Here is a 27771-nt window from a genome sequence, read left to right as displayed (position 1 = left end):
TTCATCCATGCACTGCAGGGGAAGCTCACTCCAACACTCTACTTTGCCACTGAAGGCATTTCTTTTCCACCTTTGTTTTAAACTTTTAATCCATGATGTCCCCAGCCTGCAGTTGCCTAGAAGAGTCTCTCAAACAATTCTGCAATGGTAAGTAATGGCAAGAGTTGCTTATTTGGAGATGTCTTGAAAAGGTGCAAGTAGAGGCCAGCAGGCTTCTCTTGCCAACACCCACCTTGCAACTGGGGTGCATAAAACTTCTAAGCTACTCCTCCTTCCATTGTATGTCTTTCAGTGTTCAGAACTGCAAACGCAGACTTAGTCAACAAATATTTAATTTCCAATAACCTTTGACTAAAGTTCCTACTTCTTGAGTTTGACTTAGACTAAGCAAAGATCAGTGAATGCTCTACCCTGTCCCCAAGTATTGAACAACCTTTTCCAAATAAGCACCCTAGACAACTGACTACCTGATTGCCACTCTCCCGTCCTACTGGATGACAAAGCCTCTGAACACCCTATAATCCTGTGACATACTGGGGGCAAGGAGATTTCATTAGCATTAGTTTTGAGATTTTTTTCCACTATTTTGATTGCTAGAATTAAATAAATAAATCCTACCATAAAACAGATGTCACTATAAAAACACTGCCTTGCATAGTAAAATCTTTTGGTTTGGATCATCAAAGTCACAGGTCCCCAAATTATGAAAGTATATCACTGTATGAAGAAAGCCACAGGCTTTGCTCCTTATTACAAGGATTGCATATAGAGCTTATGTATACATGTCATCAGAAAAAAATGGAGAAACAGCCCTGGGAACAGGGACTCTAAGCTAGCAATTCTTTCTGTAGCAGTGAGTCCTTTTTGTTAGGTCATATCGTCGGCACCTTTGGGGTCATTTTGCCTCTGCCCTCTCAGATTTTTCATTCAGAGTCATAGTGTCGTCTTGTTTGAACAGGACAGAAAGGGAACAACTTAAATTTCAATCTTCACTGCGCGATTGTTGCTACAGTTGGGCATTAAAACCTGATAGCTCTGAGAGCCCCACATTCTGCCCTCTCACTTGCAAACTTTCCATCAGTCCTGGAGAAATGATCTAGTTCTTTCTCAATAGCTAGATCTGCAAAAATTCTTGCATATCATTTCCTACCATCCTCATACACCTGCTCACATATCAGATCCACCATTATTGTTTCCTGAGGCAAAGTTCAGCCATGAACTTGGTGATTACATTTTTATATCTATATATTATTTTTCTGTTGTTACCCTGCTGAGATAATTACAGTGATGATATTTAAGTGGAGGTACACCCAGCTTATCAATAGAAGTATTCTGGAGTGAATAGACAGGTTACCACAGAAGAATTGATGTACTGTAATGGCTAAGTCTGCAGCCTCTCCACCTTTTTGTTCTGAGCATAAACTAGTGGCAAGAGCCCAGACCACCTTGTGTGACTTTGTGTTTGGCAGGTGCCAATGCATTTGGATGTGTGCACGTGTGCAGCTCTGTACATAAATAAGTGCCCACAAGGCTAATATCGTTCTTCAAGAAATAAGTACTTTCAGCAGAGTTATTATGGGTTTCTGCTCTTGGACAACCATTAACATTCCCTTACCCAAGTCTTCCAGTACTACTGTTTCAAATGTTAACTGCAAAAGGAACAAATGCTAATTTTTGTATGGTTAACACATTATGAGATGAATTGCTGGGGAAAAAAGAAAAAGATACTAGCATTGTATTTAATAGAATCCAGATTTATTTCCTGACTTCCACCAACTATAAACTATTTGTATACCTGACTAACTTTGGCCTCCCTGAAAGCTTTGTTAATGACTAAACTCTTGTCTTACTTCTGATGAAGTACTCTGTGTGAATTCACTACAGAATTTTTGTTACAGTAATACCAATCTGATTCCATTTAATATTGATGTCTATGGAAATAAATTTTACAGAAATGCCATTTAGTGTCTTTTTCTTTGAGTTGTCTGATATCTGCTATTAGTGTTTGATCTGTCTTGCCAGCTGTGCTTATTCCTGACACTTCACACTCCCTGCTGTTCTAGTCCTCCCCCACTACCCCTGAACTTACTCAATTAGAAATGGCAACTACGGTGTGTGGTCTTAGGAACACGGTTTAGTGGTAACGTGGCAGTGCAGGGTGAATGATTGACTTGATGATCTCAAAGGTCTCTTCCAACCAAAATGATTCTGTGATAATGTTTTCAGTAATTTTGTATCAAGAACACTACATATATTCAACACTTTAAGAGGGTCACTTTTTCGAAACTTGAGTTGCTCTTGGCATACCTGTCTGGGAATGTGAATCTGCAGCCAGAAATGTTATTGAAAGCTAGAAGCTCTTAAAGAGCATCCTGCAGGCTGTCCACATCACCCAAATGCCACAGATATTAAAAGGGCAGCATCAGGCAATATGCTGTTCAGATTAAATGTCTATTTCCTAACAAAAACAACATTAAAATGATAGTAAGAAGGACAGATGGGTATTTTTTTAAGGCAGGTGTCCAATGATGGAAGAAAAAATACCAATGAAATGAGAATGATCAGTACAATTAAGTGCAACACACAGGCATTTGGCAATACAGTATTAATACTCCCTTCCATTTGCCTCTACCCCACTCCAAAAAGCAGGTCAAACAGTTATGTTTCTAGATGAAGTTGTAAAGACTGTTGAAGAAAACACTGAGATATTTATCTCATATTTCAGTCCTGTATTTGCAATGAAAATTGAGGGTTTATTTTTCCTGCCTGATGTGGATAGAAAGTTTTACCTCTCTAATAGAATAGGATGTGAGACTTTTTCCGGTGTATGCAATCATTTCCAGATCAAGCACCTCAGCTGAATTTTTGATCAGTTAATGTCTTGATTTAAAACTGAGATGGAATTAGCAAGGAATGATTTGCAAACTAGTATTGTAGTATAGTTATTTCATTATTATTATTAGAGAGAAATCAAAATGCAGATTAATGTCCTCAGAAATCGCTTCCTGGCTCTACACTACTAAATATTCTTACTAACTGTTTAGATAATTTTATCAAATAATTTTGGTACTGCTTTGTAAACTAGTGGGTGGAAAAAATCTGAAGCTCTTCTGACTACTGGGTCATGATTCAAGAGCAGCCAAATTGGAAAAAAAAAAACCTGCCTTACGAAATGAGGCTTAACAACAATATTCTGTTTCCTAAGACCTGGTTCGAGGAAACATCAGATTTCTTTCATACACTCTCTCTCTGGAGACCTAAAGACGTAACCAATAGCTGGAAAGGTGAGGAAGTGCTTTTAATGTGGAAAAGACACTAGCTACTGTCCGGAAATTTAGGGGCAAACTCTCCCAACCTTTAAAATACATACAGTTTCCCACCTGTAAAGGTAACTAAAGCTTAGCAGGAAGACGATGAACTGCAGTTCATCTGGAGCACGTGAAGTTTGATTTGATAAAATGAAATTTTATATGTAAAACATATATTTAGTATAGTATTTAGGAGAAATTCTAACCCTGTGTGGGCTGGGACTCGAAGGGAATAGTCATACTTCCTGGTCTCAGAATCTGTGAATCTGTAAATTATCCCTTGATTTCCTCTTCACAAGTTCTGGGGACAGAGAACTGCCTAGATTATTCTCATCACAATCAATACTTGCCTAAAGAAGATGTGCCTAAGTCATGTAGAAGGGTCAAGAAGATTTTCTGATTCCAGTATGGTACTGGGCAGATGCATTCCTTCTTACAACTATTTTCCCTAGAAATACTTGTGAACCACAGGAAACCTACCACCCTTCGAGACAGGACTCCGATCAGTTCACGCCAGCAGAGAAAACCTGTCAGGCAAATCATGCAATTCTTTTCTCCTGTACAGGAGGAAAACTTCCAGGTTTAGTGTCAAAAAGGGATGCTTCCTCTCTTCCTGATTCTTGGTCTCTGATCAGACTGGTTGGAAAGATTAATGGTTACATAAATAGAAATCTTCAGCTGCTCATGCAGGTAGTTTTCGTCACCTGACATGGGTGTAAGACAGTAGCAGAGCACTTGTCATGCACAGCAGCTGGATGACCTGAGGGCAATATGCACAACTAAATCTGGTGGTTGCAGTATAAGGGTAGCTGGATGAAATCCAGCAGCCTAACATTATATAACAGACTACAGTTTATTACAGTAGTGTACTTTCTAATAAGTATAGTGATATATGTTATTATATGGAACACAATGCATACACTACAAGATACACAAACTCACTGTAGATTGTCTTCCCTCTGGCTTTTACATAAAATTCCTTCTAGCTCAGAACTGATTAAAGGGCTGAAGTACAAGTCAAGGTTTAATTGAAGTACTTTATAAATAGCCTTTGACTATGTCCCCTGGATACTGTAACTTACATAAAAACAGGCTAGGGTTTGGCAGAAAATGAAATACATTCGGATTTTGTTTCTTTGCCATTTTAATAATAAGGTTATGACTCAGATAGCTATTTAGTTTGAATCGTGACACAGGAGAAATTACTTTTTAAAGTCATATTACAATACACGATTGCACTACAAAACAAAACAAGCTTTTGCATTCCATCAGAAAGATTTCTGACCATGCAAAAAGTTGAGCTCTGAGCGAAGACTGAGTAACCAAATTAAAACAGAGATGTCTTTAAATATCCTGCAACATATTCACACTGTTTGGAAGTTGGAAATGGTAAAATCACACTCTCATGCAGGTAAGCAATAGCATGTCAGGGATTCACACCATTTTATGACATGAATCACCCACTGTATCACACTGAAGATGTGACAGTGAAACAGACTGCCAGGATTTCCATCACAAAAATATTCTTCAGAGCTTTGTACCTCCTCCGTCTTTAACTGCACCTGCTTTCAGTTTTGTATGCAAGCTCCTACCCTGGATGCAGTTCCTTTTACAGACTGTCGTAAATCTATTAAGCAAAGCAAGTTACACAGGAAGGCGTAGATTACCCAATAGTCTTTCTGGTGTGTTTATAGGCAGAAAAGAAATCTCAATCACAGAACCACAGAATCATCTGGCTGGAAGAGACATTTAATATCATCAAATCCAGCTGTTCACCCTGCACTGCCAGGGTCCCTAAACCATGTCCCTCAGCACCACATCCACACGTCTTTTAAACACCTCCAGGGATGGGGACTCCACCACCTCCCTGGGCAGCCTGTTTCAATGCTTCACAACCCTCTGCATAAAGAAATTTTTCCTGATACCCAACTTAAATTTCCCCTGATGCAACCTAAGGCCATTTCCTCTCGTTCTGTCAAAATCAGAGCAAAACCTATGTTTAAGATAACATCGATTCTGTTCACCAATTTTAAACTGATCAGTTAAAGGATAACGACTGGGCAGAGATTTTAGCTGTTTATTGTGTTACGCCATTTGTAACTGTCCTTTTTGACCCTGAGGGGATTTTCTTAGCCCCTCTGAGATAACAACTGGTTTTCTGAACCTGTTGTAACTTTTGAAGCCCTAAAATCTCTGATGTTCAACAGTGCAGTAACCAAGTTGCTACTCACCAGGTCATTCACAAGTTATGTAGCCATGAAAATTATGCTGAAGTTGAATTAGTGTCCATCAGACACAAATCTTGTTCTAGCATGTCTAGAGGAGATAGTTCCATCTTTTTTCATGCTAGTTTGTAAGAAGTGTAAAAATAAACTGCATGCATCAAAGAGTTTTCAAACAACTGAGAGAAAAAGGTAAGCAAGGAGGTAGACAGCAATTGTACTGAAGTTATTTAAATAAGAAATATGAGATATTTCTTCCTTAGCACGATTTTGTTGACTTCTGCATCTAATCTCAGCCTTCCTCTCTGAACAAGCTTCTGCCTCAGTTCACTTGTGAGATACTATCCCATCATTCTCATCAGACTCCCATTTACAACTTTAGGTACCAGACTGCCTCACTCCTCTTTCTCCATAAGGTCTCCAGTCAGCTTGGAACAAAACTGATCACTAAACTCTAGTGTCATCATGTGACTCTTCAGAAAGATTATACTTCATCTAGACATTCTTTTAAAAAAAGGGTTATGTATTTATGAGAGTTTCATTCTGTTTTAATCTAAGTAATTTTATTTTAATCTAAGGGCCAAAAAGATGATCAAAGTACTGGGAAGCTCCCATATGAGGAAAGGTTGAGAGAATAGATTTCATTCAGTCTTGAGAAAAGGTTAGGGCAGACCTTATCATCACGTTCCAGTATTTAAAGGGTGGCTACAAAGAAGATGGAGACTCCCTTCTTGCAAGGAGGAGTCGCATGGAAAAGACAAGGGGTAATGCATAAGTTACTCCTGGGGAGATTCTGATGGACACAAGAGTAATATTTTCCTCTATGAGAACAATCAGCAATTGGCATAATCTCCACAGGGAAGTGCTACATTTCACAACATTGGACACTTAAAATTCACCTGGACAGAGTGCTGGCCCATCTTGGTTTTGCCAAGAAAGGTTGGACCAGATGATCAGGTTCCTCCCAACCTGGAATTCTATGATTCTGTAATTGATTCTATGAAGTCACCAACGACTTCCCTTGGTAGTCAATGGACTGTGAGCAGCTACAGAGAATGATTCCTTTCTTACTAGCATCCTTCTCTTGTTTCATGCTTTCTTTATCTGGAGGTATGTCTCCATGTTTAGTGTCTAAACCTAGCATGGAGGTCTAAACCCATCATTTTATGGACACTAGCTTAAGTGGGCTGATGGCTGGGAATGCACTTTGAGGCACCACTCACACAAGTCTCTTCACCTGCTTAACAGCTATAGATTTTTCTACAGGTTCTAAATATTGCACCACCTGTGCCCCTCTGTAGGTCCCACCCAAAGGAACCTGATGCATTGAGAGAGGAATATGCTGAAGTGAAGTAAGCTAATATCAAGATGCAAACATCCATCTTCAAAATTTGATACACCAACCATGTTTGACAAAGAAGTTTCACATACCAACTCCTTAAGAAAATTGCTATAGACACACCTATTTAGTGAAACTTTCTATTCTAGAAGTTTTGAGCTCTGACACATCATACAAGGAACAGATTTTTAACAGGAGTAGCAGGTGTCACTAACACAATTTTATCAACAAACTTTCATTTAACATGAAATCAGATTTGTTGACAAATTTGGATTTTTATCAAGCTATAGGAACATTTCATTATACTCGATTATTAGAAATAAAACTGGCAGAAAAAAAATTGAGTGTTGATAAATGCAAAATAATGCACGTGAAAACCTAAGTATTTATAAACATCAAAATACTGAAAGTAAAAAACTCTAAATTAGTTATGATCATTCAAGAAACATGCCCTGGATTTTTTACAATTGCCATTTGGTAAACATCAAATCAGTGCAAGAGGGAAGAATGGTAGAAAGTACTAGAAAAAAAACCTGACACTAAACCATTAATTACAGAAGTTCCATTTCATTAGTGTACTGCTTCTTGAGTACTGAGATGAGGGTACTGCATGCCATCTCGTCTCAACAAAGGAAAAAAGAAAGAGATGTAAAATTATCCATTGCTTTTAATCTTGAAAGAAGATGAGGGCACTCCTGAAGTGTTAAGCAGCTGCTTTAAAACAAGCAAGAGCAAGTGGGCTCTTGAGGTTTTGTTTTCACACACAGTACATAATCAAACTGTCAAACATTGCCGCCCAAATTTTCTTGGAGGCCAAAAACTTAACTGAGGTTCAAACTAGCATTTGAGAATCTCAGAGAAGAAAAGGTATAAGGGTATAAGGCAATACGGTCTAGATACAGCATTGAAAATATCTACTTTTGACTGCTAGAAGCTGAAAAAACACAATGGAGAAAAGGTTACTCTGTATTTGTGCTTTTTCTTTTATGCTTTCCTAAGTAAGCATAATTCAGCATTCTCAGAATTGGCTACAGTGACTTTTGCTACATTAAAAAAAATAAAGTTTAAAAATGCCACCAAAACCTTCCCTCTTCCTCCTTTTTAAAAGCAAAGAAAGATATAAAAAACCAAAACAAATCCCAAACCGCAACACACTGCCTGGGTATTACTTGCAGTATGCTTTTCAATTTGAATTAAAGCAGGAAAATGAGTATTTTATTTGAGTCTACCCCCCCAAATGAATCAAACCTCAGAAACCTCTTTGTCATTTTGCTGAAGTAAGTGAAACAGAGATAAAGTAACCTGGATAAACCTCAAACCAGTTCCTTGAAAGAGCCAAAACAAATAATTATTATCTCCTTGCTTTCAGTCTTATCTTTATAACCTGAATATTGTTCTTTTATTTCCTCATATTGAGGAATATATGATGGGGTATACATGATGAAACCACATAACAACAACTTGCACATCTCTTTTTTTTTTTTTTCATCATTAGGAAGTAATTCTTCGCGTGAAACCCCACTATTTTAGATACACTTTTCATGCCTACTTTTATATAAACCACAGGAATTTTTGTTTTCAGACCATGAAGTTGCAGTCTCTTCACTGGGTTAAATATCTGGCCTTTACTGGTGAGACGATTGGCCAAATGTGTACTCACATGCACAACTCTTAAATGAAATGCAAGATGTGTAGGAGGGTCTGGTGGTTCCCCCTGAGGCAAAGTGGTTCGTACAGTCTAATGTGCAATACCATAGCCAAGTTCTTGCTACATATTACAGGTCTGTTATTGAGAAACCAGGAGCAATACTGTAGGATCATGCACGAATTTTAGCACCTTCACCCAAATAATTAATTGTTTCTGATTTGCTGCTGGTGAACAACCTACAGCACAGCAAGAGGAAGGAACAAGGTAAGCCTATAAAATTGCTGGTGAATACAGACTCACGAAACAAGTTGTAGATTTTTTTTTTTTAAATACGGCCATGTTTCATTAGTATGTTCAGATTAATCATCAGTGTAAAATCCCTGATCAGGTTAATGTCTCTGCATAATCTGAAAGGCAAAATGAAGGGTTGGCTCTGGCAAGAAGGCTGGCCTTTTATACTGATTGCTTTGTGTGTCAGAGATATCACCATTGCTTTCACAGACTAAATAGGTATAAAAAGGTCTTAATCCACTCCGAGTGAGAGTACCAACCCTTACAGCACACATGAGGATGTAAAGTAGCTATTCCACCTTGAAGCAGCTGGGCAGCTAAGCCTAGGCAAAAGACACTTGCTGGTTTGGCATGCCAACAGGCGATACACTCATCGCCACACACATTTAAAGACGTTTGACAAATTCTGTGCCCTTTGTTTTGCTAATTATTTATTATTGCAAGTATCTTTGCAGAATGTGCAAGTATAAATTATTTACTTTGACAGGTATAAAAGATGCCTCTCTTAGAGATGGAGCTGTGCCGCTGCTCACGTTCATAGTCAAGGAAATACTTTGCCTGTTAATGTTCTCTGAAAGAGGACAAAAAGGCTGAACCACCCCTCCAATAATACAGCTTATTTAGAAACAAAACTAAGATTACAAACCATGGAGTGTGAAATGGTAGGTAAACAGAGATTTCATATTATACTGTAGCACAGATGGCTAATAAAAATGTACAAAATAAATTACCTACATATAATTGTTATAAACATACACCTACATACAATTGTTATAAACCAGTCAAAATTGTCTTTTGATAAAAAAATGTTACTGTGTGTTGTATATATGACAATATAGCAAACTCAACATGGCATAACAGATCACTAGTAACTTTGGTCTATAGAATATATGAGTTACTATATTTACAGTAAATGTATGTTTGAAGTAAAACAATTTCTTTTGAAACATTAGCTACAGAAAGACCTTCAAGGAATTAAACTCTAATACTATTTACTTGTTCCCTCTGAAACAAACTGGTATTGCAGTTTAATTTAATTCCCTTCATATCTCATGCTTCTGGTATGAATAACCAGTATTAAATCAGTAATTTTTTATTTCATTGAACGGCTTTTTTTCCTCAGTAATTTTCCATCTTCAGTTAGGAATTCTGAAGAGCTGATGCTGGAAGTTGGAGCAGTGAGAGCGTTTATTCTTTTTAAACGATTCCTAAAAAAACCTATTTTAATCAATGTATGGAGCAAGGTGAGAGAAAAAGATTGAAATTAACTACTCAGTAAGAGATTCAGGCATCTCCAAGGAAGTCTGCAAGACTTTTTACTCTGAATTCACAGCAACAACAACATAAAATCCTGCATTCACCTGCTGCCTCATCACTCTAATTCCTAATAAAGGAATCTGATTTGATCTAATCTGGCAAACACTCTCAGAAAATACTGAGGTGTACAGGCAGATGATTATGAGCAATCATTCATCAACTGGACTGCACTGAAGGACCAAGTTTTTATTCCCAGCCCTTGAGTGGTGCCAATATGCCTGCATTTAAAGTAGATACAAGTGGCTAGGGAAATGCATGCAAATAAGTTGAACAGCAGCTCTTAAAGCTGTAATTAGCTCAATTTCTGATCATCTGACTGCACAGTTGTAAACAATCTTTTTAAAGTAGTCGTGTCATCAGAACTGCAACTTGACCTTTACATAATATCTCCCTATTACAGAGCACGCACACATAAAAAAAAGATCATTACCTGCTTCCCAAGGGATGCTAAACATGTCAACTAAAAATGCTATGCGTAAAGGGATAAAAATGATTATCAGAAAAAGATTTTGCATGTGTTAGGAAGCACTGAACTCCTAAAGATGGTATAGCCTCTTACTAAATGGAAAAACTAGTGTTGAAGAAATGTATTTGTACTTTTGGATGTAAATCAGAATCATATAGTCATATCTGATAAGAATGATATAGCATTTAATTGCTTAGTTGTGGTGAAGAATGTTTCACAGTATTTAATAGTTATGAACCTTTAAAATCCGCAGAACCTGAGAAGCTTCTAGGCTATTAACCCCCAATATTGGCCATGGTAAACATGTCCCCTTCTAGTCCACTGACCCTGCATTCCACCCTGAGGCAGAGACATAACATCAGACAGGTTCCTCAGTCAGACCTGGGTTCCTGGCATACTGGCAGTTTGGGTCAGAAGTACTTGGCAGTCATGGATTTTCTTGAATCCGTGAAAAAAATCCATCATATGGATTTTCTTGAATCTGTGTGGGTCACAGAGGTGTATCTGCAAAACACATGTGCTCCTCCTTAAGCATCCCTACTGCTTGGACTTTCCACATAGCTAATACTGGATAACCTACATTATGTTAACATAACTTCCAAAATTGATCTTTAATGTAAAACCTCAACTTGGAGGGGCACATTTTGGGTTTTATTTTTACTAGGTTGCCAAAAAAAAAAAGGAGCAGGCAGTTGTGTTTCAAAACTCTGAGATATTAATTCTGCTTATTTAGTTACAGGTGTTTTGATGTATCGTATTTTGATTATAGTCAAATTTTCATATTGAGAGTAAACAGCAAAATAAAATGGAGCACAATATCTAGCTAGTAATCAGATACAAGACACCCCCTGCCCCTGAAAGCCAAAGCTTTGCACAAATCCCACAAAAGATCTAGCAAAGCTGTTGCAAATTAAATCTTATCTAACAGTTAGCAACGCTCTGACAGCAGCTCCCATGCAGACCTCAAGCCATTTGCAAAATGGAAACAGCGGACAGTAAATAAAGCAGCTTGGCTTTAAAAGTGTGTCAGTTGGCGAACTACCCAAGGCTGCAGGCATGGGGGGTTCAACTATTCACCAAAATGCCTGTTGGAGGGATCCCAACACACCACCTGAGGCCGAGCTGCCTGCAGCTTTGAAACATGTTAACATGTAGAACAGCCAGCGTAAATAGCAGTACTTAGTTCTGTCTCTCACCTGGAGGTGAAATCTTCACTAGCAAAAAATTTGATACTATTCTTAGGCAAAGTCAAAGGTGAAAATTAAGTAATCATATTTAAATCAAAAGTACTCATTCATTAAAACTTTGCTTCAGTTAATAATTAGATTCTACTGCTTTCATCCCTGTCATGTAATTGTAGTATTCACTGCTGCAATAAATTAGGTCTTACAAACAACAAAACATCATAAAACAAATTCAAGAGATGCTATAAATAGGGAACAAAAAGGAAATTATCTAATGCAAGTTTTTTCAGTGCAAACCCCTTGACACATGTTGTAACCAGCCACTTAATAATTGCTTTGTAAATGATTGTAAATATGAAATGAAGGAGAGGGGATAAAACTAACAAACAAGCCATAAAGTACAATTATTACTTGTTTGGAGTGATTATTGCCACCGCCAACCAAGCTCAAAATCTCGTAACAAAGAACCTGTTTTTATATTTCCTCCAGTGGAGATATTATACTTGTGCTGGAAAATACATATGATCCTTATCAATAAATAACGTGCCACAGAAAATATACAGATGGTGGTTGTTTACAACAGCAACACACCACTATTTATACCACCACTCTCATCACACACTGCTTGCTCTCCCTTATTCACCCAGAACAGATTTTCTCTATGGACAGATATACAATACGTGACAGAATACGTAATGTATGTTAAAAACCCATGGGGGGCATAGCAACCAGTACCATCATCACTGCATCATGCGATAATGCTGAAGCTTTCTTCCAGAATGAAGGACATACAAAGATAACTTTAAAAACTAACGTCTTACAGAAAGAAATTTAAGTTTGTCAAAGTCACAAACACATGGAAATAGGGTTATCCAAAGGCCCGAGACTGGAAATCTTTGTAATTGGCCCTGTTTCCATCTTTAGCTATAACACTCCAGACTCTTCAGGAACACTTTACTTAATTATAAGTTTTCTTTCAGTGTTATGGCTTCCAGATCTTCGTTAACTTGCAGTCAAAATGTCATTCCAGGAAATGCTGCCAGCATTACAACACTGACCTCATTTGTCCCTCGTATTGTATGTTCAACACATTCAGAAACCATGAAAAGGATGCTCTCTTGCCTCATGGTTATTTTCCTGAATTTTATATAGTATTTTATTACCAGTATTCCCAAATCAGAAGCATAATAAGGAGGTGGAAAGGAAGAATCAGAAAGATAGAATCAACTTGTTTAAAATGTAGCTTGTTTATGGGCACTCGCCTGGAAATAAACTTCATTATTTAAAAGAAATATCTTGCTGTTTATTTTAAACAGTTTTAAGTTGCTTATTTTGTATTCTTAAAAATATTTAGTTGCTCTAAAAAATCTGAACACTTATAATCATGTACTTAAATATTGTACTCGTGTTCTTTTCTCCCCACCAAGAAGCCCCCACCAAATAAAACATCTAAGTTCTGCCATGCAAATATACGTATGCCTCATTTGAACACCTCTTTTATCTTGTCTTCATATTACTCATAATAAAAAGGCAATTATTGGATCCTTCCATTATTATTCCATTATTATTATTACACTTCATTTTTTTATCACAAGTAGAAACAAGCTCCCATTGTATTTTTCTTAAGAAATGCAAGTCCTGAACATTTTTAGAGCGCTGAATAGTCTCAGGATAGACCTCAGATGAAAACTCAAGTAATTCTAGTACTAGAACTACATGAGTACACAGCAACCTTTACTTAGCATTTAGTATGCACATGCCTAAAGTCTAGGACAATTTTTAAGTTTGAATATATCATGGAATACTGTATAAATGCGGAGAAAATAAATTTCAGAGAGTTTGATGGAAAATAAATAGACAAAAAGGTAAATATTTTAGAAAGTGATATATTTAGTACAAATCACACTGAAAAGGTTCCCAGCTTTAGAATATGTCTCTGTACTCTCCTAGATGAGGAAGGACTGCTAAATTATATTCTGAGTCACAACTAGCTGTCTGAACAGAAACGTCTGAGGAATGTTTTGCTCATGCTCTTTGCTCCACAAGAAATTCACTAATCTTATTAGCAAGATAGTTAGATAAATCATGACATATACATAAATGTTTTTACAGACTTAAATACTCAAAAATCTTGAAAGTGTACTCGCATACTAATGACTAATGTTGGGAACCAGAAAAAAAAGTAATCCACCTTCCCCTTGGAAACCCAAGAAAGGAAAATAAAAAATGACAAATTGAAATAATAAAATGCCTAGAAAATATATCAGGGCATCAACTGTGACAATTAATGGCCAGTTTGGCATTTCCATGAGACAAAAGAATGAAAGATGAATGTTCAACAGAACATATTTTTTTTTCCTTGAGCTAAAGATGCTTCAAGAAGAGACAAATTCAATGCAGCAAAATGATAACCATTCACAGAAGAATGCTATAAGCCACTTACGGGTACGAGGAATTTTTTTATTTCTTCCAAGGCATGACTCATTCGAGAATATGCCTCCCCAGGTGGAGCAAATACTTCAATTAATACGTGAAGTTCATCACTCAAGTGTGCATATTTGGCTTCTCCACTTTTCCGTAGTTCTTCCTCCTATGAAAAAAAGGTGGTTGTTTTTTTTTTTAGAACTAGGATTCTACTAATTTGGTATTGATTTAGCATTTACAGAGAGCATGACAAAAGGATATAATATAAGCAGACTTCCAAACCCTTTGAGAAATAAAAGTCTAGTACAAGCTACTTAGATATTTAAAAATCAATTTTGGTTGAATGATAAAACCAGCATAATTATCATCTACAACAGATTTTAATCATCACAGTGAAAAATGCTAAATACTCCAGAAACAAGTACTGAAGCATTAAATCCATAATGAAAAAGCTGCATTAATCTGTCTGAATTGTAGCCATTCACAAAAAAATAAAATAAAGATCTATTTAACCATTCTGGAGAACTTTAACAAATGCTATTGTTTGTTAAAGTTTTAAAGTTATTTATTTAACATTTGCATGCTGTACATTTCAGTATCGCTAAAGGAAAGTATGCCCTCAAATATGTCTACTTGAGAATGAAGTCTGAGTTTAAGTCCCATTCTGATATATGTTACCCATGCAATTTAGTGTACACTGGTTAAGATGGTGATTCACCTCACCTAGATTTATCTTGACAATCTTTGTGTCCCAGTTTTTCCAGCTATAAAATAAGCCTAATGATCCTACTTTATGTTAATATTCTGAAATGTCAATCCACTTACTTATCAAGGCTTTGAGAAAGTGAATTTAAATTGTAACACACATTCACTGTACTTACCTCTGTATAAACAGAAAATATATAAAATAGTGATCATGTTAATGGCATTAGCTATGACAACATATTGAAAAAATTATGTCTTTGCTATACAAGATAGCAATAATGAAGAAATGATGAGTTGAAAACTCAGTCTTTAAAAATATTTTGAGAAATGCAATTTTGAAGAAAGTATCTATGTATATCCATATTTGACAGATGGAAAAACAGAATCATGAAAAAAAACAAGAAAAAGAACTAATTTCCTTAAAACTGACTAAGAAGTTACAGCTTTTAAGTATGTACTAAATAATATTTTATGAACATATAGATATCCAAGATATAAAACTTGCAACCATTGCTTGACACTAAAAGGACTTGCACGATGCTAAACTTCAATCAATACGCATACAGCTCTTTTCACCTACAGCAGAAGATCCAGCCCTTCCAGTTTTTCACAGAATACACAATGGTTATGTTCTTTAGCTCCAGAGCTCTAGATCTGACTACATGATAAATAAATGTGATCCATTATTTGATTTTTAAAAGTTCAGAAATGACATAATTGTTTTCAACTAAAGACTAGAAATTAAGATACTCAGCACAGATGGTAGAATATTTTTATCTTTGCAGTTAAAGTATCTGTGGCATTTTCATTTATCGCTGAAATCTCATTGGAATGTCTGTAAGAATCAGAGCATTAATATAACAGTCTACCACGAGATGTTACAGTACTTTTCAATTTTCTGGAAAAAGTATTTGAACTCTGCTCACTGTCAGTAACGGCTCAGGCACCGGGAATGATCAGGAGGCTCTCCTCTAAACCGCACTTCTGATTCAAACTAACACAGTAAGGAAAAAACAGCCCATATATTACTGGTAGAAACCGAGATGGATTGTGAGACTTTCCAGCATCTGTTCCGTAAAGACAAAATGTGTGAGATTATCATAAATCAACCTTATATATATGGTGCTATTTATAGGGTTGCCTGAGTGTTGTTGGCCTTGCAAGACTCTGCGCCCCTGAAGGTCTCTACTGCAGGAGTCCTGTTACCTGTGGACTTTGCTCCTCATACAATTCTGCCTTAACCAACTATGAGTTCCAGCTATTCCCCACGGCGCTGTCTATAACGTTTGTCAGATTCTCACAGCTGTCTATGTTCTATGATTTCCCACGACACATCCAGCAGTTTTCCAGACCCTGTTTGGCTTGCACAGCCTTGGCTGGGATCTACCCAGAAGCCCAGTCATTCGCCCACATCCCTAGCACAGAAATTGTAACTGCTTAAGCTTACTCATGTAGACATGATCCAAATCACAGTGAAAGACAAAGTGCATTGAAAGCCTGATGGATTCTCTGTAGAGAACTACCCTGAAAACAGTCAAACCATAACAAACCTGGAATCTGATCAGTTCAGATTTAAAAAATGAACAGTATTCATTCCCTGGACTTTGGGATCAGTGATGGCAACTTCTCTTTTACTGACCCTCAGGTTAATAATATGGTTCTCCCTGCATGGTGATGTTTAACTCCACTGCAGGTTGAGCACAACAGAGGAAACACACACCACCCTCCAGAGACAACTGCCCCCTCGTCGTGATCCTTTTCCACCCTTAGCTGGACGCATGGCTCCATAACCCATTCCCTCATAAAAGATACCGGGTATTTCAAAACATCTGCTGTGTTTTGTAATTTCCAGTAGACCAAAGCAGGGAAAACTAATTATAAAACTCTACACCAGAAATTTGAGGAGTACCAACCTCTGCAAAAGTGAAGTGAGTGATAAGAACATAAAGGCCAAGAAAAATGATGAATTATCTCTGAATGAGAAAGCAGCCTTACTATTTTGAAAGGATGTGTGCTGACAGAGAACTGATTTCTGGCTGGAATCCTGGCCAAAATGCTTGAATAAAACTTCTGGAAGTAACTTGGAAGAACAAATAGATTTTGCATAGCAAACAAAATTACACCATTCAGATTGATGAATAGAAAATGTCCTCATAAAATTGAAATAACAGAATACCCAAGAATAATAGAAACCTGCAGTGCGAATTATGTGTACCTCAGAGATTACTTTCATCAATACAATACATAGAACTTTCTACAGTGTAACAAATACAGCTATGAAAAGAAAACAACGGGTACTTGACGAACAAGTCCACTGCAGTGGATTTCATCTCTTGCAAGAATTTGCAAATAAAACGATCGCACAGAGACTAGACAGAGATGATAATCACTGTGTTGTTGCTACACAGGCATTACTCATAAGATCAATGGACAATGCTAAGAAGATAATTAATGAGCGAGCAGTTTGACAAATGCAAACCTATTAATTTTTAATTCAGACATAAATGCAAGAATCAAGATGTTGTCTGCAACACTGATTGTAGTAAAAGTAACAAGTGAACTATATGGTAATGAGTAAATCAGCATAGATATAATGTCTTAGTGGTACCCGTTTTGGGGTTAAAAAGCTTTCAGGTCCTAGGTCCTATCAGTGGAGAAATAGAGGAAAAAGAAAAAAAAAGGAGGAACAATTTGAGAATGGATACATTGGAAGGGAAAAGTTCTCCACAGAGTACAGAGCAAAGCTGAAGGACTTTGGCCATCCATTGACGCTTGTTTTTAAACCAGTTACTCTCACTCAGGAAGAAGAATAAAGATGGAGGTGGTGAGTACATGAGGAGAGCCCATACAGCAGTGTCCTGGTTTGAGCTAAAACTTCCTTGTTTTGGGTAATGGACAAAAAGAATTATTCCATGCAAAAACGATAATTCCGCATTTAATTGGCTAAGAGAGTCAGGTGGAACGTTACGTCGGGAGCCTTTAAAAGCAGCAGGCCGGAGGAGTGTTCTCTCCCTTGGGCTTCCAGACGGCTGCACGAAGGTGGCCTGCTGCAGACCTGCTGGCAGATGTCCAGGCCTGACCAGGCCGAACCCAGACCGAGACCTGAGGGCCTGCATCGGACTGCAGACTCTGAACTGTTCTGCCGTGAGCCCTGTACTGTCTGAATCGGGTGAGGATATCTGGACTTCAACTCCCTTTTGTGCCGAGAGCTCTTCTGCTATTAAATCTGCCCGCGGGGTTTCTCCCCCCCCCATTTCACCGTGAGAGGAATTCTGCTCCGCCTGGGACACAGCCGCAGACAGAACTTTATCTTGCTCTCCGCCTGGAGGCCGGCAGAAGCCTTTACTCCCACCTTGCTGTTGGATGCCTGCCCAGAGAACTGACCTTGAAAAGAACAGCTTGTGTAAACCTTCTCTTCTTCGTTATTTTTCCTTTCTCGGTTTGTGCATATGTATTAGTAGAGAATAGTTGTGTGGCTTTATTGTTTATTAAAAGTTTTGTTTCAGCTTCCCAAATTCAAACCGAGGTGTGAATTTCTTCTTTTCTCCCCTAAACTCCTTCTGTCTTTAATAAGACAGAGGAGAATCGTTAAGGAAATTCGAGGGGTTATTTGCCTCGGCCCTCGACCCTTAACAAGCAGAGATAAGAGAGCGGGTGTACAACACCTGCAGTCAGCTACAGAGACCTCATAATGAAATAGAGGCATACAGAAAGAATATTGAATTTCTACTGAAAGGGCCTGAACACTTCAGGTGAACATTAGATGAACAAAAAAATATAAATGTTGTGAAAGAAAATGATGTTAGGAGAAAGGTTAACACATTAAAGTGGTATGTGCCAAAATGGAGACTACAATCAGCAACCACTGTGAACAGCAACTATGTATCTATGTACCTATGTATAAATTACGTGGCAGAAAATTGACAGAGTGCCAAATGAAAACATTCGGAAGGATAAAGACAATTATTTAGTTATTTAAAAAAATTATGACTAGAGATATTCACAATGGCTGATGACACTGTAAGAAATTTAAAGACTTACTGTGTCAAAAATAAGGCAACGAGCCTGTGGCACAAGAGAAAAATATCCTTCGAGCAAAGCAGACATAGCTTTGTTTACACTGGTTGGAGAAAAATGTACTTTCTTTTCCTCTGCTGTCATTCTTACTTTCCGGAAATCATCTTACTATTACATCTTTCTAGCTCTACTTATTTCATTGTGTTTGGAGCCAAGTTATCTTGGTTTTATAAATTTTAACTCCTTTTTTTTAGAGACAGAGAAGGTGAACAGTCAACTTAAAACTGATACAAATGTTACAGACACTGGAAAGCCCTACTAATGTTTTCGGTAAATCAACAAGCTAGCTGGTGACAAATCATCACACATCTTGAAAAGAAGTTTAACTATGTATGTTAAGAATTCTATACACTGACAATAATAGAAGGATATTTATTTATTTACAATTTGTAATATTCAAGAAATATTAATCTTGATATCTGTGAAGTATAAACAGTGTTCTCAAAAGCTGTATTAAATAAAAACTAATATTTGCCATTTAAAATATACAAACAGGAAAATTTAAATTAATTATCCTACTTTTTTTTCTTCTCTGTCATTAGGTTTATTACTATTATTATTATTATTATCATTGGTCCTATAAGAATGCAGCTTTTTCTCCAAGGAATAAATAGGCAGAATATTTGTATGGTAAGATTTGTTATGGGCATTCTGTCTTTAAGTATAGGGACTTGTATTTCAAGAAATGCTTTGAAGTTCTCGAGGTTCTCAATGAATTCTTTCACTATGCACTATCAAACTGACGTATAAGTCAGCTCCATTGTATAGTAGTCAAGTACTTGAAAGAGTTTGGTTTTGGACACCCGTAGAAAATAGTAGAAAGAGTATTTTGACCATACAGAAAATTCTGGAGGGAAAAACACGTTCCTAAGCTATTGTCTGTATAAGCAGAATGAAATACTGGTACTTCCAAAGAGCCAGTCAGCAGAAGGCTAGTATGTGCACTTAACCTATCTTTGACTCTGGAGGAAATTGAAGCTTCACTTTGTGAATTAATTTATTAGTATTTAAACCAATTTCATGATGAAAGCTCCAAAAACACACTTACAGATAACTGCTTGTTTATTTGATGAAGGATGCTTCCCCAAACATCAGCCTAGAGAATAAAACCACGAATGCCCTTAGGCACTTAATGCCCTTTGGTGCCTCATGGTTATTGTAGATGCCTACATAAAAATTCCAAGCCATTCCCGATTCTAACTGTGTATCCTACTCGCTTTGCTTACAGCTGCCAAAGAAGTTAAACACCCAGGATTTAGGCATGATTTTGATCCTAAACACCAGTTGTGGCCATCTAAATTCCTGTTCAGTTGCTTCCTATCTCTGAAATCTATAAACACTAGAGTCGTCCACAGTAAATACCCCTCAGACACAGAAGTGTCTGACAAGCAGCACTGCATATAAGGTGAAGGAGATCTGATAGTTATTTCAGGCTTGAGCTTCTTTGGGATTAATAAGCTAGTGAGAGACTAAATAAGATAGATGTTCTGAATACACTCCTACAGAATAAAAAAGCAGAGCTGCTGCCCTTTTCCTTAATGAGGTAGCAGCTGGGATGCTCATTAAGTTATGCTTTACAAAAGCTAGGAGATAGGTGTTCATTTTAGGGAAGTTGCTAGATGAATCCCACAACAACTATTCAGGGACATGTTCTGTTAAACTATTCAGAAGTGATCCAGAAAATGAGTTGAACAGTAATAAAAACTCTCCAGTGATAAAAACCAGCTCTATCAGTATGTAGTATGAAAGACTCCAGATAACACTATTTCAGGAGAAAGATCTTGGAGGCATTACATTGAGTTCTAGAGAAAGAATTTGTTTAGTGTCCAACATAACTAAACTGACATCCTCTATTAGGTATTTTTTAGAAAGGAAAATAAATGAAACTGCAAACCCTGTACTATCCCCCACCTTCAATACTAACGACTGTTCTGGTGGCCCCATTTAAAAAAAAGACTATTAGATCAGAAAAATGTCAAGATGAAAAGGATGATTATGAGTACAGAAACATTTTCATATGAGGAGTCGAACATGAAAGTCTTGGCAATTTTGATGTTCCTGCAGTTCAGTATAACCTTAAACAACTAATTCTTGGAAGAATCAACTTTCACTAGTTCTTACGTTCTCATTGAAGCTTTCAGTCCTGCAACTTGCAGAAGCTGCTGATTGAACTCATACTTACATTATTCTGTCACATTTGGAAACGTGAACACATATAGTGGGGCATGATATGTTGTATACACATAGAATAAAACAACATGCAATTCTACTGTGTTTTTGTCCTATGATATTTATATTTGCTTGCTGATGTGTCAGGTGTTTATTTATGATTAAACAATACCTATAACATAGACATGTGCACTTAACGGCGGTTATGTGCGAAATATGGAACTCACTTCTAATAGTGTTTCTCCCTAGGTTGCACATATTGTTTAAAAGATCCTGCTACTGATTAGTATTCAAATGAGCTCAATGTCCTATTACAAGTGTTTCATCCAGAAGCAAGGCCACTTCAGCCACTCTTGATTGCTCATTGTAAGCAGAACAGAGACAGTGCAGAGGAGAGATTTACAGACCCTTTCAGCTGCAAATTCAGGAATCATGACTGCTGCAAGATGTGTGGAGAACTGACTGCTGACTTCACCTCCTCATCTCCTGCGGAGGCAGCCTCTCTTGACCCTCCCAGGCAGCGAGACTTTTTGAACAATAATGCTTTTATGTCTCTGGCCAACCCTTTGAAGTTCAACTGGGAAACCTGTGCAAGTGTAACTCCTCATTGCTTTTTCTAGTGAGTTTCCACCACTGAAGCAGATTTCCACGCTAATGCTTTGTACCAAGAAACACAATGGTATGCAGGAAAAGTCCTTCTCTTCTTAGGAGATAAGGGATCACTTGGGATAAGGAAAGGGACTTCTCCCTGACTGCCATATTGGCCTAGGCAGGAGAATGGGGATGGTTTGTTCAGTTTCCAGTAGTTTAAAGACCTGGCTGATGAGCTGCATTACAAAGTTCACTTTCCTGCAACTGGGCTGATTGCCAATAATTATTTGCTGTCTCTTGATTAACCATAACATTGCAAACAAAAGCAGTGAATGGATTTGAGCATCCTACCACCAAATACAGAAAGAGACCACTGTTTTCTATATATCCTTGATTCACATTCAGTGATGCAGAGACCACATCAGTTGAAGGAATCCACTTTGGCGGAGGCAAACTGAACTCTGCGGAATGAAGGAGGGAAAGGAATTTGATAAATAAATGGCAAACACTATCTCTAGTGTCATTTACAGACACCCAAACATTTCAATACCTGAAATGATTTAAAAAATATGCTATCTTCTAAAAAAGTCTTTCAAATAAGAGATAAATCAAATACCTGAAGAATCAACCAGTGTGTCAAACTCTTTTTCACAAACATATTCTTGTTCAGAGCTAGAATTTTAATGTATTGCAAATGAGACATTTCCTGTCATATTTCACAGTCACACATGACTTTGCAGTTTTCACTTAGTTTTTCTTTCCTTGTAGGATTAGGTTTTGCATAATGACAAAGAACAGAAACACCCTTCTCAATGGCCAAATTACTTTTTCCTCTACTGTCCAGAAAATCTAACCACTCAAGTTATATTCATTTAGACAAATAAATTTTACTGAGAGTACAAATTCTTGGATGATTTCTCACAAAAGTGTCAGAAGTAGTTAACAAATGACTATGTTATAGCAATATTAGATATGTCATGATTTTATTTCTGACACTTACTGAATGCAAATAAAATTGCTTGCAAATAGATTCTTGGTCATCTCAGCTATGATAGTGACTTGCTCTGCAAAGATGGAAGAATACATTTTATAATCTTCTCATAATGGAAAAAAGTAAGGATATTATTCCAATATAAGCTAGAAATGAGTCTGACCAAAAACCTTGATTTTTTTAATGAGAAGTCATTATAGCAAATCTAACAGCAATTTACTAGAAGGCTCATTTTCATGGAATGTGCGGAGTACTTGGACCATGGAAAATTCAGGTAACATCCAGCTCCTTGACTGTGCAGTCTAGATCTGAACTGAAATCAGAACCATGAGAGGGTGATTTAAGAAGCTACTACTTGTAAAGAAAAAGTAAAGGAAGTCAAAATGATTTCTGACAAGTTTGTTTATCTTAAGATAACTTGACATGGTGGGGGGAATGATGGTCACTTTTGGCTGGGGTAACACTCCTGTGGCTCCAACAGGAACTCTAGTGTTCCCAGTTACAAATTTTTAGAATATGTTATTTACTTAAGAAGAACAAAGATGTATCCTCACTGGAAAGCAGACCGACTTCTTTGGCAAGGTACACAAAATTCCTAGTATCACAGAGAAAGTAGCCTGGAGGATGGCTAGGGCATTCCTCTGGGAAGTCCAATGTTCAGAATTTCATGTTGTTCTTTGAACTGCTCCAAAGGAAAAATCAGGCATTCATTCACCTCAGTGGAACTTAGGCTGAAAGGGTCACTGGTACTAAAGAGGCCTGCCCAAGATGTCAGTGACTAAGAGCATCTCCTCTAAAAGTTCACAGCATGCTGCTCCTTCTCCTTTCCCCAGACCTTCTTGTCTCCTGTGAGCACTCTTATGGTATCCAAACCTCAACAGACTATCACAAACACACCAAACATAAAATTGCAAGAGTAAAATAATTTAAAAATTCAGTTGAAAGCAGATCACTCTACTCCTGAAAAGGTTAAGTACTAGAAATCTTTGAAGAGTCAGCTAATTTTGCTGCACTAAAAATTAACATTCATTTTGTGCTTAAGTTTTATCACCCAGATCATCCTTGGCAATTTAAAGCACTCCTCCAACCCCCTTTATCCTCTCAGATTTACATAAGAAGACATAACCTTGTGGACAGGCTTTGAGTGTTTCAAAAGTTTTATTACATGGTAGCCATACCTTAGATAATCACAAATTATGCAGATTACATTAATCAATTATAGCCAATTGTACCTAATGTCACCATTGGTTTACCACAAAATTTCCTTCAATAAAAAACTTTTTCCCAGGAAACAGGGTAACCCGCCTCTGGCCAAAACTGAACTATTGCATTTGTTTTCCAGTTCTTTAGTGATGCAACACTTGTGGTCTTCCTCATTGCTCATTTTCAACACTAGTACAAATAAATGTAAAATAAAACTGCACAGCAGTCCTGCTTATAGCAGTTTCTCCACAGCTTTGAGACAAAAGATGAGGGTATTTTTATCGTTGTATGAGCATCCTCAAATGTTCCAACTGCTATTGGATGCTGAAAAAAACCTTTTCTTTCTTTCCTTCCCTCCTAAATTGAAAAGAAGGTAAAATAAAAAATAAATCCTAAATTGGGAATACATGCATCACAGAAATTCAGCAGAGCTTTGGCTCCTAACAGGCTTAGCTCCTTGTGCTACATTTTCCATCTGAACTTTTTTTTTTCATTCAAAGCATTCAAAGAACAAACGACCCAAGTTCTTTGAGGACATAATCACTCTCCCCATGCTATGTTCAACCCTAAGTTTTTGCTATGTGCTGGCCCTGAGACAAAGGTCTCAGTTTGAAAAGATAGTTACAGGATGGTTGAATAATTAGAGTTCGTTGAGTAGGATTCATTTACCTTGACTTAGGTGTCCAGGAGATAAACTAGTCATGTGGAGCTCTCAATGACCTGATGTTCATCTTTCATATTAGGAAGTATTTTCAAGGTGCACAGAGATGGCCCCAGAGAGGGAACATGCACTTGTCCTTGGGAGAACATACATGTCAGGGGAGAAATACCACTCCAGCACTGGTAGTTTTCATTCTGCACTTTTTAGTGGAGCAGGAACCCTTTCAATCATCTAGCAAATTCACAGGAATCTGGAGAGTCCCCCACTGACTGGAAGCTCACCAGCACTGTTCCTGGCCTTATGCTATTAAGAGCATATTTGGGACCAGTATGCACAAAGCTTGTTTGAGGTCACACCATCATCCAGAAACAGGGCCAGGAATAGGACTCCTGGAATGCAGGTTTTGACCCACAGTCTCTAGAGCAGGCACTCACAACCTCAGCAAAGGTTTTGTTCAGGGGCATTTCTAACTGAAAGTCATACTTGGTATCACCTTCATCAGATCTTTGAAAATTCTGCACTGCTAACTTCCATTGCCAGAGTCAACGAATATAAATCACAGGAATCAAAACTGCATACAATACCTCAATTCGATTGATACGCTCCAGGACTAATGACATGTAATTTGTTTACTTGTATTGCTATCAGTACTACAATGTAACCTTAAGACCCCATCAAGATCAGGACACCATTGTGTTAAGCATGAAGAAGAAGGCAGCTAATATCCCAAATCGCTTGTAATCTATCTACATGAGGCAGACAAATTGCAACTACCATTTTACAGATGGAAAACAGAAGTAGTCAGGTGGATGAGGCCAGACTCTTTTCAGTGTTGTCCAGCAACAGGACAAGAGGCAACAGGACAAACTGGAATACAAGAAGTTCCATTGGAAGTTGAGGAAAAACTACTTTACTCTTGAGGATGATAGAGCACTGGAACAGGCTGCCCAGGCAGGTTGTGGAGTCTCCTTCTCTGGAGATACTTAAAACCTATCCTGTGCAACTTGCTCTAGGTGAACCTGCTTTAGCAGGGTGTTGGACTAGATGATCTCCAGAGATCCCTTCAAACCCCTACCGTTCTGTGACTCTATAGGTAAGAAGATTGGCAAAGGCTTTTGGAAGCTTGTGCATGAAATTTCTGACAAGAACATGACAAACTTTTGCTACTGGAAACGCGTTTTGGTGTCAATGCGCTATTAATCCCATGTTGTGGTTTAGGCACAGCTGGCAACTAAGCACCATAGGGCTGCTCGCTCACTACTTCTCCTGTCCCGCGGTGGGAATGGAAGGAGAATCAGGAGAAAAAAATAAAACCCCATGGGCTGAGATAAGGGAAGTTTAACAGAACACCACAAAGAGAGAAGAAACAACAGTAATAACAATAATACTAATTGAGTAATATATAAAGTGAGTGATATACCACACAAACAGCTCACTGCCTGGAAACCACCAGCTGGCTGCTTTCAAACCGTGTGAGCCTTCCCTGGCCAGCTCCCTCCTTATGTATGCTGGGCATGACACCAGTATGATATCAAATATCCCACTGGCTGGTTCGGTTTGGCTATCCTGCCTGTGACCCCTCCCAGCTTCTTGTAAAAATTAACCCTACCCTAGCTGAACTCAGAACATCCCATTATTGTAATATTGTGTCAGGTAATTACTGTGACACAACACAGGTACTGGATGATAAGAAAGTATTATATTTGTTATATTTCTTAAAAAAGATAAACCATACAGGAATCTGACCACATTCTTCCATCATATACTAAGATCAGGACTCAGTTTCATGTTCTATCACAGTCCTCTGATCTAATGTGTTGCAATGATTTGGAGCATCTATTTGTGTACTTAACTCAGGTTGCACAAAGCTGAAAAATTAGCAGGTGATTTACAGTACCAAATTTAGGTGCTAGGGTGTCTTAAGTAGTCAGAAAGGGCAATTAGGTACTCCTGAAAGATAATCCAAATAACCTACTCTAATTGCAAAGCAGCCATTTAAAAAAGCAGCTTTAAAAAAAAAAAAGTTTGTTTATAAACTAGGAGGTTCCTTCTAAACTCTTCTCTAGTAAGGTTGCACCTTAACTCCTGCTGCCACTGGAACTTAGAGGTCTATCTGTTAAGGCATCACAATGTATTTGGGCATCAGACCACAAAGTCTGCTCCTGAGATCATGCATCTAGTTGAGCAAGGAGAGAAAGAGGCAAAGCTGCCCCACGTAACAGCCTAATAACTGGAGTGCTGCAGCAGAACTGAAAAACTCAGTCACAGTCCTCCTTCATCTTAAGGAGATTCCAGTTCTCACCTCCCGTTTCTCTGGAACACACAGGGCAGTCAGACTCGAATCTACCCTGCTGAATCCTTACCTTGGCAATACATGAATTGTAAGATCCTGGAGGATGAGCAGACAGGACTTTTAAGCTCTGCCAAACATCTAGGGCACCAGACTTGTGTCCTCTCTGGACTTCATCTGCACGGACTGCCAGGACAAGTCATACAGACGGCTTGCTCCTAAAAACCTCTTTCCCAAAGATGCTTCAGAAAAAAGCTACAGGCCTTTTACTCCTGTAGTGCCAGCAGTCCCCTCCCATCTGTGCCCTCTGCCATCACCCCCCTCACATGGTAAATGCACATCTATGAGACTCCTGGAAACAGAAGGCAAGATGGAGAAGTAAGACAAAATCGTGCCCCCAGCTCACTCCTTGTTTGAGTCTCGTTAAAAATTCCTAACTTGCTCAGGTAGAAACAAGCCCCTTCTAGTCTCCTCCTCCTTGCTGGAAACTCTTGAGACATGAATAATTAGTGGACAGACAATGCTTTTTCTATGCAGGTGCAGAAAACCTAGCCCTTCAGGGAATCCTGGGACCAACCATATTTGTTCTAAAGAGCTGTATCACCACACTGGGTGTGCAATGGCATGAGAGCAGAAGGGCTACTGCAGGGCTTGCCATACCAAGCTGTGAAGACTAGGCACCGCTGTATGGAAAATTACTACCTTAAAAAAAAAAAAGGTACAGAATTAATGAGACAGGGACTGGAATATAACTCCTTCAATACTCCTGTATGAGTGCCTGAACTAATCACACACCTTCTTGCCTGCTCCTTTTCTTGACCATGGCTATTTTACCCTATTCACTGCTCAAACTCCCAAGATAAACTGGAGCGAGCAAGACACATC

The 27771-nt window shown here is 38.0% G+C and overlaps 1 protein-coding gene across 1 annotated transcript in view; it reads right to left on the bottom strand.

Moving 5' to 3' along the window:
- Nucleotides 1-27771, bottom strand: part of KHDRBS2 (KH domain containing, RNA binding, signal transduction associated 2) — a gene marked incomplete at both ends in the record, with an annotated part of 146202 nt that overhangs the window by 42426 nt on the left and 76005 nt on the right. The window contains one exon of the mRNA XM_010139249.1: nt 14219-14365. Within this exon, the coding sequence (XP_010137551.1) occupies nt 14219-14365 (147 nt within the window). The remainder of the gene's footprint in view (nt 1-14218; nt 14366-27771) is intronic.

The sequence above is a fragment of the Buceros rhinoceros genome, unplaced genomic scaffold (genome assembly GCF_000710305.1).
Source record: "Buceros rhinoceros silvestris isolate BGI_N320 unplaced genomic scaffold, ASM71030v1 scaffold3797, whole genome shotgun sequence".
Taxonomy (NCBI): Eukaryota; Metazoa; Chordata; class Aves; order Bucerotiformes; family Bucerotidae; genus Buceros; species Buceros rhinoceros.
This window is presented reverse-complemented; position numbering and strand designations above follow the sequence as displayed.